Below are 14,817 nucleotides of genomic sequence, written 5' to 3'. Positions count from 1 at the left end.
CTTTGTCACACATTACTATAGAATAATATGTCTCTGTTTTTTTTAGTTGAATGGGGATTTTGCATGATAATCTTACACCAAAAATACCAACCAATTGATATGATTATATAACTGAAAAATAATTTTTTTGGTAGGGCCTTTAGGCCAAGGTGTGTCGCTTATGCATGTTTACCGTTATTTATTTTATTCTATATATTTAGTTTAATTTAATATATTAAAAATTATGATTAATAGTATTAAATTTTATACCTACATACCATGTAAAGTCCAATTATGGTATTTCATCCATTTATTTAAAGTTATAGAGAAAATTAAAATAATAAGACATCGATGGCCACTTTTGAGATATTTGCATCAAAATAAACTATAATGTATTAGAACAAACGATACAATGCTAATGTGAACCAAACAAGGGGATAGTAAAGAATGATTGCTTACATGTATGTAGAATAACATTTTTATACATGGAGTATATACTTTCTGCAATTAGTTGTATCACATGATAAATAAATGGAGTAATTGAAATGTTAATATCTCGGGGCTAAATCCACCAAATCAATTAGTTTATGCAAATCGGTTGCCTAATTAATCAACAATTCAACATAATACTAGTTCATAGTATTAGACTGAATTGTATAGTCTATACGTAGTTGTGTTTATATTGGAAAATTGAAAAAGAATTCAAGATTATTTGCCACAATATTCGTGAAAGTGGTTCCAATGTTTTAAATATAGATAATTGAATTTGATTTTTTCAACGTGATGATAATATAGAAATTAATGGATGTGGCCTGCAATTTGGTGATTTAATATTATTGGATAAAACAAAGTCATACTAAACGGCAGGCTTTGAACTTTACTCGTGGATCGGTTATTTAAATTGTGATATATTATTATACAATTACAAGTAGTACTTTAAATTTGATAATATCCAAATGTTGAACATAGGAAAATTGACTTATATATATATATATATATATATATATATATATATATATATATATATATATATATTACAAGTAGTACTTTAAATTTGATAATATCCAAATGTTGAACATAGGAAAATTGACTTTTATATATATATATATATATATATATATATATTACACGACGATGATATAGTCATATAGTGCCGTCCACTAGTATTAATAATTGATAAGCAATGATTATTTTAAATGATTTTATCACTCGTGCGAATATGGTAGTTGCGAATGATATTGTTCGTTATAATAGTAATTAGGAGTGCAAAAATTAAAATGATGCATAATGTCTTACTTTCTTAGCATGCATATCACTTGGCGATGTAGGAATGTGAGTTCGGTTCGAAATTCGTGGATTAATCTGGACAGCTTATAAAATTAGAAGATTTTAATTGAAATTTATAGTTCAATGAATTTATAGTCTAATATAAGTAATTTAAGGAGGGCCGATCTGAAAGTTGATAGACTGGCCTGATTAGCATTCATAAAACTTATGGCTTGACCCTATTAACATTCGTAAAATTAAGGATGCTCGCCAATTTGGTAGGTTAATGTTAATCCAACTAAATATGGAGAGGGGTAGGCTGAAAGACTAACACATATGTGGTGGTAATTTATCTTGCATATCAAAACACAAGTTTCTATCAGAATAAATTATCCTTCTCCCATCCACAATGAAGAGTCTCATTTCTTTATGAAACATGTTTTGAGCGATGTGAATTGAATAAAGTAATGAAATGCAAGTCATACTTCTATAAGTATATTTTGTAATGAAATGTTAATGAGACGAGTTAGTGAAAATTCAAATGAGACTTCTATTAACAGACATGCTAAAGTGGAAAAACGAACTACTAATACCAAAGTGGAAAAACGAACTACTAATACCAAACGGAGGGAGTATTATCATAACGAAATATAACTACATACTAGGTTCATGGGACTGGGACCGAGTGTTATTGGGCTACATCTACATTGTCTTATGGGGCAACTTCATTTTTCAAAATCAAAACCCATTTTGTAGAAACCATTTATAATATGAAGTAGATTCAAGAGCCCAGCCCAATTCTCTATGCCTATAACTCCATTAAGAGCCCAGCATAGATTGTATAAAATGTAGATTTTGTATTGTTTTATTTCTTTCATACTCAATATTATTTCAAATTATGTGAACCATACAAAATTAGACTACAATTCATAATCATGTCTAATAAATTGCCATCAATGCGCATATTTGCCAGATTTTGGGCAGAAAATATTGCTCTTTTCTTTTACAACAACAAATTTAAAGACAATCTAAAAATCAATATGAACGCAAATTATTGTGATAGTAACAAAATATCACGAAATATATATCAATGAATGATATTATACCAATTACTATAAAATATGCAGAAAAATCATGATTTTTGGCGTTTGTGATCCGATTTTAAAAATTGACTGTAAAATAAAAATTTATCCAGTGTGTCATTCGAAAAAATCTATAAAAAGATCAACGTGCGAAATTTATTATATTTTAAATATACTAAACAAATACTAATGTCGTCAATTTGAAACACGTGTCACCAAATAAAAAACACGCTTAATAATGAATGAGAAATCAGAATATTTCAAAAATTGGATAAGATTATAATTTTTTAAAACTGATTATTAAAATTATAGGACACCTTGAATTAATTAAGAGTAAATAAAAATAAAAAAGCAACTACCCAAAACCGGTTTGACCAATTAAATTGAGCTAGGGCACAGCTTTTGGGCTCGGACTATAAATAGCTACGGAGCACGCAGCAAAATCTTCGTGAGCTAAGCAAAGAAGTAACGAAGCCGGAGAAGAGGGATTATCCCTTTACCATCTCATCCTTCCGTACACAAATACGTACACGTACACTTCGTCAAGGTATTCCATGTGTGTATTTTGCGGATCCGTTCCTCCTGTTTTCACCAGCAAAACCCTAGCTGATGCTCGCTTTTATTTCCAGTTTTTTGTTTCACATACTGCTTGAATTTAGTTTGTCAGTTTCGAGGTTTTGTTATTTAATTCTAATTAGATGATTTAATTTATGTTTTTTGGATTTCGTAGAGCATGGATCGGTACCAGAAGGTGGAGAAGCCGAAGGTGGAGACGCCGATCGACGAGAATGAAATTCGGATTACAAGCCAGGGCAGGATGCGGAGCTACATCACTTACGCCATGACTCTGCTTCAGGTATGAATATGCGGTACTGTTTGTGATAGTGTATTGGTTCGTGAATTTATGTATCGGCACTGCGTTTGTTGTTGATGAAGTGAGGTTATTTAGCGTGTAGTTTCACAGTCTCAACTATTGCGGTTTGCATTTGTTTATGCAAATTTTGTTAGACTAGTAGTGTATGATTTTTGTACTTATTTGTATTAAAAGCTTCAAAACTGGTTATATGATTCTTAAGTAGATTTTGTATGATTTAAATTTCGTGATGAATAATATAGCTTCAGCTTGTAGTGTATATATATGAAATTTCAAATATGTAGTAAAATCCATGTAATTGCCGATTGTGTGAATGCCTTTATACAGTTTGCTATGAAGGAAAGATACATAGAAAGGATTTCCGGGAATAATTATCTTGTTACATGGAGTAATGATGTGATATTTATTATAAACTGTTCTGTGTGGGATTGCATGCTCTCCTGCACTTTTGTTGTCTTGTTGACATGATTATTCACATACTTTGTCATTTTTCGTAACACTCAATGTTTGGATCTATGCCCATAGTTTCATACAGATGCTGATATATTTCATGTACTATGTGATAACTGTAGGAAAAGGGCTCAGATGAAGTAGTATTCAAGGCAATGGGCAGAGCCATCAATAAAACTGTCACAATTGTGGAGTTAATCAAGGTCTCCTTAGCTGATGATTTTTCATGGTTTTCCTTAACTGTTTGTTCTTTATTGCTGATGGTGGTCTGAATTTATTGTATCTTTCTTAATTCAGAGGAGAATTGTTGGTCTTCACCAAATTACATCAATTCAGTCCACTGATATCACTGACACATGGGAACCTCTGGAGGAAGGCCTCCAAACGTAAGTTTACTTCAAATGTTTTATGTTGTAGGAGTTCAAAATATTATTTCCTATCCTTATATCATCACAGTGAAACATACATATATTACTGGACTAATTGACACTGTTTACTGATCATACAGTCTGGAAACGACGAGGAAAGTGTCAATGGTCACTATTACTCTCTCCAAAAAGGACTTGGACCTGAATAATGTTGGGTGAGTAGCATCTATACGTTTTTGTTGACTTGATCTTTATGTTGATTTATACTTTGAGGTGCTATCTAATTTTTAGCAACTTGATAGATCTGCTTCAAAATTATGGATATCTAAAATATGATTTCTAAACCATTATTTTATCGTGTTTTAATTTATGGAAGCTGTTTTGATAATTGTCTGTTATGTGATACAGGTATCAACCCCCCATACCAGCTGACCAGGTGAAGGTGTCAACAGAGCTTGAATATGAAGGAGGTGGTGTGACATTTTTTGATTTAGTCTTGTCCCGTACCTTTTAGTTTGATGACAGCTTATATTTTGCAATATTCTTACTCTGTAGAGGGGTCACCTGTGGGCCGTGGAAGAGGCAGAGGTGGTAGAGGGAGGGGACGGCCTAGAGGCGGTCCTGCTGGTATTACAGCTGAAACCTTTTCTTTCTTGTTCTTAGATAAACACAATTAAAGTTTAAAGAAACTTATAATTTTGCAGCTGTATAATCTGTTTTTCCTGCATTCTACTTTAGGGAATGGATACGCCATGACTGCTGAGTTTGACGATGGGGGCTATGACCGGAATCGTGGTTACCCTAGGGGCAGGGGGCGAGGTAGAGGCCGCAATTTCCGTGGACGTGGCAGGGGAGGATATTATCAGTCAGATGCTCAGAATGATGCTGGTGGCCGTGGTGGCAGGGGAGGATATTATCAATCAGATGCTCAGTATGAGGCTGGTGGCCGTGGTGGCAGGGGTGGATATTATCAGTCAGATGCTCAGTATGAGTCTGGTGGCCGTGGTGGCAGGGGTGGATATTATCAGTCAGATGCTCAGAATGATGCTGGTGGCTACAACCAAGATGCACCTCGCTACAACCAAGATGCACCTCGAGGTACTGCAGCCATTTAAACTATTCCCTTATTATTATTGTTATTATTATTATTGTTGTTGTTGTTGTCATTCTTACTTCTTAGTATTATTATGTTAAAAGTTTATTAATTTTGGCTGGGAAATAGTTTCTGATTGATTTGTTAGATAATAAGAAGCACTTCTTGGCTGAGCCCAAGCACGCCCACTCCCGATGCTCTTCTTTTTCATGGCTCTTAACTGCTGTTTTCTCAGAAATATTTGATTTCATAGAGTTGTTTTAGTCGATTTCCAATATTGTGTTGCATGCATTTTTCAATATGGCCCAAACACTAACCTCATTTATTTCGCAAATTTTGACATATATTTGGTCAGCAACTCTTATTCATTGTCCTTTTGTGTTCAAGAACCCTTTGATTTTTCACTACAATGATTCTGGCCTATCTCCGCCTCTTTCTCAATTGCGTGCATCTCAAAACAATAGTAGAGCAGTTATTTGTTTTGCTAGTGTTGAGCTCTATGGTATGGTAATTGATGAGTTCCTTTTGACGCAGGCCGTGGTCGTGGTAGGGGTTTCCGTGGCAGAGGTCGTGGATTCAGACCTAACGGCCCTGCCATTGCCGCCACTAGTTGAGTGCCAGAGCTCGGTGTTTATTGCGTGAGGACAATACGTTGTTCATCTCCCTTTCTATGTATTTCCGAGATACTATTTGCTAGAATTAACAGTAGGAAGTCATCTGTGTAATGATTCGTAGTAGAAAGACTAACTTGTGCCGCGTCTGCGTGGTGAGCCTTTTTGTTTTCTCATTCACCTTATATACTTCCATAGCTTTTTAGTTGCTTTGATCAAGTGTGACTTGATTGTTATGAAGCACATTCTTTAATTTGTATGCTTGGATTGGATAAGTTTGCTGGCTGATTTATTATAAATTGACTTCCTCTCTAGGTAAAGAATCTTGAATTGTATGGGTTTCTTGTTATTTTCTGATGCTTAAAACCCATGTTATTTGGTTTCAAAACTTTCTACCAAATTTTTGAGGTTCTTAATCAAAATAGTTATAAGTGTGTCTAGAAAATTATATCTTATTCTTTTGGGATACTGGGACATGCTGCTTGAAAAGGTTAATTGAATACTAGTAGTATAACTTATATACTCCATTTGTTTGTAAAAATAGTTTTTTAATTCACGGAGGGACTGTTATCAAAGTTAAATAGTTTGAAGCAATGATTGGAACTTTGAGAATCAGAATATGCTTTTATGTATGATGTATTGGTAGTGTCTCTAGGATTGCTGCCTACGTTGGTGTCTTCACATGGATAAGTTTTTGATAGTTCGAGAACGTGACAACTTGTGATAAACCTAATCCCTTTTACATGAGATATGTTATTCCTTCTTACGCATCCCAATGGAAAACGAAGAAATGGAGAAATTACACCACTATTTTATTTATTTTTCTTAAATCATCATATACTATATTCAATTATGGAACAATCACAATAGTCGCCCATTTGTCCACTTCCATTTCTAAATTGCATTACATTCCATACCAACAAAAGGTATACTATTTGCAAGTTGAAGACCATCATAATTTCACCTTTTTTAAAGTGGAAAGGAACAATAAAGTTGTAGCATGAGATCTCCCTCATATATATACTATTTTTGTACATAACCAATAAATCTAATTATTTTTTAATTTTTGTTAATTTCTATCTTTAATTATGACTCGAACTTCTGATCTATTGCTCACAAAGGGAAACGTCGAGTTGCACTTTGTTTCACAAAAATGGTTTAAGTAACATTATCTTTTTAGTGTGTGCGACAACTGTTTGTTACGAACATCAATATTTAGAAAATAGACTTAAAATACTTTCATTAGGAATAGTAGGAGAAATATATCGGGCAGTACTCATGCCTCGACGATGTGGTCGAGGTGAAGCTTCCATAAGGTCAAATGGGATTGATCGACTCCAATCCCGCCTAAATCCGCCCTTGTCGTAGTAATCCGCCGGTAACCATGATTACAAGAAGAAAAAACTGTAAGAAAAGAATGCGAACAAAGAGGGTGTAGATGGATATAATTAGAGCATATGAAGACAAAGTCGCACCTCAAAAAGCACGTGGGTTACACATGATTAGAATGGACTGTGTCTGCGTTACATATGGTCAAAGCAAGCCACATGCCACCACCTCTCACACTGTCTCAACTCTGAACAATTTTCTATCTATAGAGCCTTGCATTGAATTCTGTGTGTGTACCAAATTATTTCATCCATTCACAGCCTCCCTCCATGTGGATGAGAACGTGGGAATAATTGAATGAGATTCAGAATTCACAGAGATAATTTATTTTATTTCCCCCACAGATTCTGTTCTCAGTCTTATAAATCCCACAGCATTTATCAATTCTAAGTGTCACACAATTTCAAGATGATTCATTCCAAAATTGATTCGGCAGTGGTGGTAGGAGTGGTGTTGTGTTGCTTCATCATCAATGCTAGTGCCTTCACTGCCTCCGGTTGGACGTCGGCCCACGCCACGTTCTACGGTGGCGCCGACGCCTCGGGAACCATGGGTGTGTAATAATTGTGTTTTTATATATGTATAGATATAGATAGATTGTGTTATATTTGAGTCAAATGGAATAGTGAAGTGATGTTTAATTTATCATTTTGTTTTGTTTTGTTTTGTTTATAGGAGGTGCGTGTGGGTACGGGAACTTGTACTCGACCGGGTACGGGACGAGGACAGCGGCGTTGAGCACGGCGCTGTTCAACGACGGGGCGTCGTGTGGGCAATGCTACAAGATAATGTGTGACTACAATGCGGATCCTCAGTGGTGCAAAAAGGGGGTGTCAGTGACCGTCACTGCCACCAACTTCTGCCCGCCCAACTTCGATCTCCCGAGCGACAACGGTGGGTGGTGCAACCCACCGCGCCAGCACTTTGACATGGCGCAGCCGGCTTGGGAAAAGATCGGGATATATAGGGGCGGGATTGTCCCCGTCATTTACCAGAGGTAATACAAAAAATGTCTCACTTTTCTTTTTAGTTTGTCCCACGACATGTCATATTTTCATTTTTATAAAAGATTCTCTCTCGTAATAATATATTATATTTTCTCTTTTCACCTAACACACAAAATAAAACTTCCTAAGATCTCGTGTTGTCCCACAAGTGTGACATCTTTTGTGGGACGTAGGGAGTATCATTCTTTTTAATTAAATGGCAATAGGTGAAGTAACTAGATCGATTTAAGATATTTGTTTATTTCATTCGTCAATAACTTTCTAATTGGAGGCGAAACATCTTACTAATTAAGTTGAACTTTATCGTCTAGTAAAATCTTATCGATCGATGTTCTCAATTTCTTTCCGTGTAAATTCCTGATTTCTTGTCGAAATTCCAAAAATACTTCAGGGTTCCATGCAAGAAGCACGGTGGGGTTCGGTTCACGATCAATGGCCGAGACTACTTCGAGCTAGTGATGATCAGCAATGTCGCCAACGCCGGTTCAGTACAATCGGTCCAAATTAAAGGCAGCAACACAGGGTGGATGTCCATGTCAAGAAATTGGGGTGCAAATTGGCAATCAAACTCAAAATTAAATGGACAGTCAATCTCATTCAAGGTCACAACAAGTGATGGAATCACCAAGATTTTCAACAACATTGTGCCCTCTAATTGGGCTTTTGGTCAGACGTTTTCAAGCCCAACCCAATTCTAGGCCCATTAGTACATTCGCTCAATGCATTTTGGGCTTTGCTACTCTTAAAAAGGCCGTGGCGTGCTTTTATACAAAAAAGCAGCCCGCTAAAGGAATTGATATGCATTTTGGTAATGGTGATTGAGAGGAATGGCAAATTTTATATTTTTGAAACATAAATTATTGGTTTGTAATTTAGTGTTTAGGCTATATAATTTGATGAATAACTCTAATAAAAGTGTTACTACTACTATTTTTCATCTTGGGCTCGTTCAGTCGTTTGTTCAGCAAAAATATATATATCATGTGAATGAAACGACGATTAATTTATTAATAACAAGTGGTACGATAAGAATATCAGCTACGTTAGTTATATTTCACAATGCTGAAACCATAATTTTCATTGGCCTAAGAGAGTTAAGTATCGTTTAAAATTTCCAAATTTTAAAAGTGTAATCTTTTATTAATTTAGGAATCAAATGACTTTCTTTATAATTAAATCAAACATATAAATTGCGTAATTAAGAAAAAGATTATATTCCGGATTTCCTTATAATTAAACCAGCACAAACATTTGAAAAATGCAGCAATAACTTCTTATATTTTAAACTTTATTTACACTCAAATATGATCAAAACTCAACACTCATTTTAGGCGGTAGATGAGCCCAAAACCGCTAATCGTAATATTCTTTGTATGACCAATCAATTGCACACTTAATAAAACACCTTTTATCTTTCACATTAATGTGCTTTATGAGGAATTTTTAAATGATTGGGTTTGGTTAGCATAATACTAGTAGGCCCAAATGCTCGTAAGGAAATGAACTTAGAAATAGACTTCTGTAAACATTGATGATGGAACAAACAAAATCATTGAAGTGGTTGAGCTCTTGTGTTAAAAATAAACAATGATGTCTTATTTGCTTTAAAATACAAAGTCTTTTATAAAGTAAATACCAAATATATATTATATAAATTTAATTATGTTATTTTATTTACATAGTGAAGACAATTAACATATATATTTAAAAATTAATTAATATATGCTACAAATATTTTAATGCATGTAAATAAATATAATATTACTAACAAATGACATTCTAAGTACATTCCCACCTCAATTTCCACTTTTGCAACTGCAGATATTAAGAGCATTTTCAAGAGACTGCTCTTGTTTTTGCAACATATTAATTCAATTGTAGTCCAAACCATTTTTAACTTTGCACCAAAGAAAAGTTACAATTAAATTAAGATACTACTATAAATATGCACGCAGATCAATTGATACTATACGGTTAGTTATTAGAGAAATTTCCAAATAAATCTCAATTATGACCTATCTATTTTGTAATTTAAGTACCACTCAAATCTCTGTTTTATCAATATTAACAACTATGCGACTTATATGAGATAACGACACACCTAAATCGCACCAATTATTGAATGGAAAATGAATGTTTTAGCACTAATAACGGAGTTTATTAATTAGGAAACCATTATCTCCAATATTCCCTTTTCCCCAAATTGAATAAATTAACGAATCTTGTCAATAATAATCAGTTGCGTCAAAACTGTGTCATACCTTATATTTAGACTAATTACTAAATGAAACAAGGATATATGTTTGTTCTTTAATTGCACGCAATTTATTTCATTTATATGTTTACACTAATCTAGAACTATATAAATGTTGAAATCTTTTATTATAAGCTACATACAAATGATTGAGCCCCACATTTATGAACACCGCTAGTGTGGGTCCATAATCCATATGAATATTTTATTAATTTTTATACATAGTTATACGCAAATAATAATCATAATTCAAATCATAACTAAGAACTATAAATATCTATTTGATTTCTTGGCAATGTAGATACATTAAACATGCCATGACAAACTTAATTAGTCATATTAATTTAATCTAAAATTTAGTCATTTACTTTAGTTTCAACTATGTAAAACCCTAAACATAAGCCCACGTTTTTGAGAGGGTGTGCAAGTCGTAGCAGTACGCGTACTTATGTAGTGTGTTTGTTCATAAGATTGAATCCCAAAACTCAATCTAAGATGAACATCATATGATAATTAGACATGGCCAACCTCCTCTAGGGGTGGGTAGGTACGGTATAACTTACCGAAACCACTATACCGTATAACTTACTGTTAGGGGTGAGCAAAATAACCGAAAACCGAATATCCGAACCGAACCAAACCGAAATTTTGAAATTCGGTTCGGTTTTTTCGGTTTTTCGGTTCGGTTCGGTTTTAAAAATACAAAAATTTCAGTTTTTCGGTTCGGTTCGGTTTGGGCGAAAAAAAAAATCGAATTATATTTTAAATATATTATTATATATTTTTATCCTATTAATTTAGTATATTATATCATATATATAACATATATTCTTCTAATATATTTTTATATAATAAATATTATATATTAATTTTATATTATATATATTTATATTCTATTAGTATATAAAATAAAATAAATTAGATATATTAAAATATACTATTTTTTTCGGTTTTTCGGTTTTGTTTTGAAATTTCGGTTTTTTCGGTTTAGTTCGGTTTTTTAAGTTCGGTTTTCGGTTTTTCGGTTTCGGTTTTTCGGTTTTTCGGTTTGGTTCGGTTTCAATTTTAACCTAAATTCGGTTTTTCGGGTTCGGTTCGGTTTGGGCGAAAAACCGAACCGAAACCCGAATGCACACCCCTACTTACTGTAAATACGGTATGCGAAAAAGTCATGCCTTTACCTTACCAAAGTTTTTGGTATACCTTATTTTCGGTATGACGAATTTCCATAACGATGCCGTACCTCATTTTCGGTATACCGTACCGAAATTCGGTATACCTTACTTTTGCGGTATACCTGACTTTCAACATCAATTAATATAGAAAATTAGAGTATTTAGAATATTATTTATATTTTATAATTTTAAAAATAAATTAAATATAATTTATTCATAATTATATTTATATTTCACAATAGATTTTATAATTTTAAATATATAAAATATATTTTATATATAATTATGTTTATATTTTTGTGGTATATATGTTAGTTTACGGTATATACCGAATTTCGGTATGCAGTGGTATATCGCGGTATTTGAAAATTCATACTGTTACCTTACCGGAATCTTTCGGTAAAGTATCATACCGTACCGAAAGTTTAGTATTTTCGGTACGATAAGGTCGGTAATATCACAATTTAATCATAGATTATATCTTGATATTATTTTATCTAACAAAGCGAACACCACAGTATAAACTACTTATGTTACTCACGTTATGATGATACATTTAATTAATATGTTAATGACTCAATAATTCTAAGTCGTAAAATTTTATAATTATTTTTATTATTTACCAAATATAGGTCATACATATTTATGTGGCTATCTATTGTATATTTCACGTTGACTCTTCATTTCTTCTACCCTATCCACCAAATAGTTTCATGTCTATTTTTTTTTTTTTTGAATTTCTTGCTAAGAATTTTTATGTGAAGTGGTTAATGATCAGTAGGGTCAGTTGAAGTTGTTAGTAACTAACCAAAATTCCTCTTTTTTTAACCAAATTCCATGTGCCTCACATTGAACTACTCATCAAGTCACACTTAATTATAGCAATTAATCCAAGTCCCAACTACATTATTTCATTCTCAAGCATAATGGCTTGCAATATAAAGCTTACTATAAATAATGTTCTTATCTTCCCTTAACCACTCTTGTGAATCTCAAAGTGGTTCTAGCTCAACTAACATGCCATTACCCTACCCCACCCCCCGGAGGGGTGGGGGGTGTCCTTACAAATACTCACTCAAGGTCAAAGAAGTGTATAAACAAAAAAAATGGCTTCCTTGATCACTATTACTCTCATCATTTCATCTATTTTCATGAGCTCTTCAAATTCAATGAGTGTGGACTACTATAAGCAAACATGCCCGGAGGCGGAGCCGGTGATCTCGAAGATTGTGCATAAGGGCATGATCAATGACAAGACTGTGCCAGCAGCTCTACTCAGAATGCACTTCCATGACTGTTTCATTAGGGTATGAATAAATTTCTTTTTTGTTTTTCTTGATAGAATTGTTATACATGTGTGTAACTTTGTGTATGTTTTGAAGGGTTGTGATGCTTCTGTACTGCTGAATTCAAGTGGGAAAGAGAAGGCTGAAAAAGATGGTGCTCCAAATATTTCATTGCATGCATTTTATGTGATTGATAATGCAAAGGAGGAATTGGAGAGGATGTGCCCTGGTGTGGTCTCTTGTGCTGACATTTTGGCTCTTGCTGCTAGAGATGCTGTTGCACTTGTAAGTTCATTAAGTTATTGTGATGTGGTGCTTCATCTTAATTATTAGGGAATATTGTTGAAAACCATAAAATTTGGTTAAATTCTGGTCCGTCCCACAACTCTAAAAATTAGTTAGAAGAACCATGAAAGCTTGTATGTGTAATATCTTGTTGATGCGACACATGCATATCTCAAACTGATGGTGTAGCTAAGTAGGTGTTAAGTGTGTTGCCTAATTTGATTGTCACGCTAGATATCATTTCACCAAAATCAGACATGTGGGACAATTGTGAACAATCTTAAAATTCATGGTTTTTTCAATTGGTTTTTTTTATCAGAATTCATGATTTTTATGGCAATTTACCGTGATTAATTACTAAAATGGGAATTTGTGTATTATAGTGTGATTAATTGGTTTGGTTTGATTTATGTTAAATTAACTAGTCTGGAGGACCTACTTGGGATGTGCCTAAAGGGAGGAAAGATGGAAGAATCTCAAAGGCCAATGACTCATTGCAATTGCCATTTCCCACATTCAACATCTCTCAATTGCACCAAAGCTTCTCCAAGAGAGGCCTTTCTTGGGAGGACCTAGTTGCACTCTCAGGTAGTTAAGCAATGCCACTCATCCTCTATTTTACGAACTCTAGTGTTGTCCCACGTCGGTTGTGCGAAAACAACAGATGTTGGGTTTATAGACTATATGGAGTTTTCTCTCCAAACAGAATAAATAGAGTTCTAAAATGAGTTCTCATGTTTAGTTTGTCCGTATACTAAACCATGCATAACATATTTATGCAGGAGGGCACACACTCGGATTCTCCCACTGCTCATCCTTCCAGAACAGGATCCACAACTTCGACAGCTTAAACGACGTCGACCCAACAATGAGCCCTGCGTTCGCAGGCGCCCTGAAGAGGACTTGCCCCATGCACAACAAGGTCAGGAGCGCGGGAGCCAACATGGACTCTTCACCAACTGTATTCGACAATGCATACTACAAACTGCTTATTCAAGGAAAGAGCCTTTTCTCTTCCGACCAAGCGCTGCTCACAACTTCTAAAACCAAAGGATTGGTAAGAAACTATGCAGCCTCTCAAGAGCACTTTTTTGAGGCATTTGCCAAGTCCATGATCAAGATGAGCTCCATTAGTAGTGGTGGTGGGACTGAGATAAGGTTGAATTGCAGAGTTGTTAATTGATTACTATATTGAACAGGATGTTTCGATTGTTATGCTATGTTATTGTTGTATAGATTGGCTTTGTAGTTTGTCGGTATATACGCCTGATATGTACTGATGATATGCGATTGTAATTTGTAAATGCATCATGAAACAATGGGTGTTCAATTTCAAAATTACTAGTATTAATTCAATTTCACCAAGAAGTGGGGGCATTTATTCTTTTGAATTCATTAAATTAATGAATAGTTGTTATACGAGTAATACTAATAAATAGCCCCCCACCAACATGATCTAACCACACCAAAATCGATTTCAATTTACACACCAATGCTCATTCAATCTCACTATGAATTTCAATAATTCGTTAAAAATTATTTATGGAAATTTGCCTCTTATTTGTTGGACTAAGGAGTCTGAAAGGAAAGTGAATCAATCCATAAAAGAGTGAAAAATGCTCAAGCCAAAAAATAACAAGAATAATACGTGTATGTGTCGACTTTGCAGTACACAACAAATTCAAGCGACAATACTTC

General features: G+C 34.1%; 3 protein-coding genes across 3 annotated transcripts; all 3 read left to right on the top strand.

The window, feature by feature from the left end:
• Positions 1-2,726: 2,726 nt before the first annotated feature.
• Positions 2,727-6,037, top strand: LOC125219307 (uncharacterized). Its single transcript, XM_048121249.2, has 9 exons — positions 2,727-2,874; positions 3,058-3,183; positions 3,774-3,854; positions 3,949-4,037; positions 4,160-4,234; positions 4,428-4,489; positions 4,575-4,646; positions 4,758-5,117; positions 5,647-6,037. Exons 2-9 carry the CDS (start codon positions 3,061-3,063, stop codon positions 5,724-5,726), a joined length of 942 nt encoding a protein of 313 aa, XP_047977206.1. The 5' UTR covers positions 2,727-2,874; positions 3,058-3,060; the 3' UTR covers positions 5,727-6,037.
• Positions 6,038-7,481: 1,444 nt separating this feature from the next.
• LOC125219309 (expansin-A11-like) lies at positions 7,482-9,056 on the top strand. The gene is made up of 3 exons (XM_048121251.2): positions 7,482-7,665; positions 7,788-8,109; positions 8,511-9,056. The coding sequence occupies exons 1-3, from the start codon at positions 7,521-7,523 to the stop codon at positions 8,815-8,817; spliced, it is 774 nt and encodes a 257-aa protein (XP_047977208.1). The 5' UTR covers positions 7,482-7,520; the 3' UTR covers positions 8,818-9,056.
• A 3,591-nt stretch (positions 9,057-12,647) lies between these two features.
• On the top strand, positions 12,648-14,475 carry LOC125223964 (peroxidase 64-like). Its single transcript, XM_048127286.2, has 4 exons — positions 12,648-12,855; positions 12,931-13,119; positions 13,545-13,707; positions 13,902-14,475. Exons 1-4 carry the CDS (start codon positions 12,655-12,657, stop codon positions 14,300-14,302), a joined length of 954 nt encoding a protein of 317 aa, XP_047983243.1. The 5' UTR covers positions 12,648-12,654; the 3' UTR covers positions 14,303-14,475.
• Positions 14,476-14,817: the final 342 nt, after the last annotated feature.

The sequence above is a fragment of the Salvia hispanica genome, chromosome 1 (assembly GCF_029641045.1).
Source record: "Salvia hispanica isolate PSC_SH4W2 chromosome 1, Shi_PSC_v1, whole genome shotgun sequence".
Taxonomy (NCBI): domain Eukaryota; kingdom Viridiplantae; phylum Streptophyta; class Magnoliopsida; order Lamiales; family Lamiaceae; genus Salvia; species Salvia hispanica.
The sequence above is the reverse complement of the archived record's forward strand: the minus strand, read 5'-3'. Positions and strand labels throughout refer to the sequence as shown.

Bases quoted from the DNA above. Each gene is read 5' to 3' on its own strand.
- LOC125219307 (XM_048121249.2), top strand. From the start codon at position 3,061: ATGGATCGGTACCAGAAGGTGGAGAAGCCGAAGGTGGAGACGCCGATC. The intron at 3,184-3,773 runs GTATGAATATGC...TGATAACTGTAG, and splicing joins ACGCCATGACTCTGCTTCAG to GAAAAGGGCTCAGATGAAGT. The intron at 4,235-4,427 runs GTGAGTAGCATC...TATGTGATACAG, and splicing joins TTGGACCTGAATAATGTTGG to GTATCAACCCCCCATACCAG.
- LOC125219309 (XM_048121251.2), top strand. From the start codon at position 7,521: ATGATTCATTCCAAAATTGATTCGGCAGTGGTGGTAGGAGTGGTGTTG. The intron at 7,666-7,787 runs GTGTGTAATAAT...TTTTGTTTATAG, and splicing joins CGACGCCTCGGGAACCATGG to GAGGTGCGTGTGGGTACGGG. The intron at 8,110-8,510 runs GTAATACAAAAA...AAAATACTTCAG, and splicing joins GTCCCCGTCATTTACCAGAG to GGTTCCATGCAAGAAGCACG.
- LOC125223964 (XM_048127286.2), top strand. From the start codon at position 12,655: ATGGCTTCCTTGATCACTATTACTCTCATCATTTCATCTATTTTCATG. The intron at 12,856-12,930 runs GTATGAATAAAT...TATGTTTTGAAG, and splicing joins TCCATGACTGTTTCATTAGG to GGTTGTGATGCTTCTGTACT. The intron at 13,120-13,544 runs GTAAGTTCATTA...TAAATTAACTAG, and splicing joins CTAGAGATGCTGTTGCACTT to TCTGGAGGACCTACTTGGGA.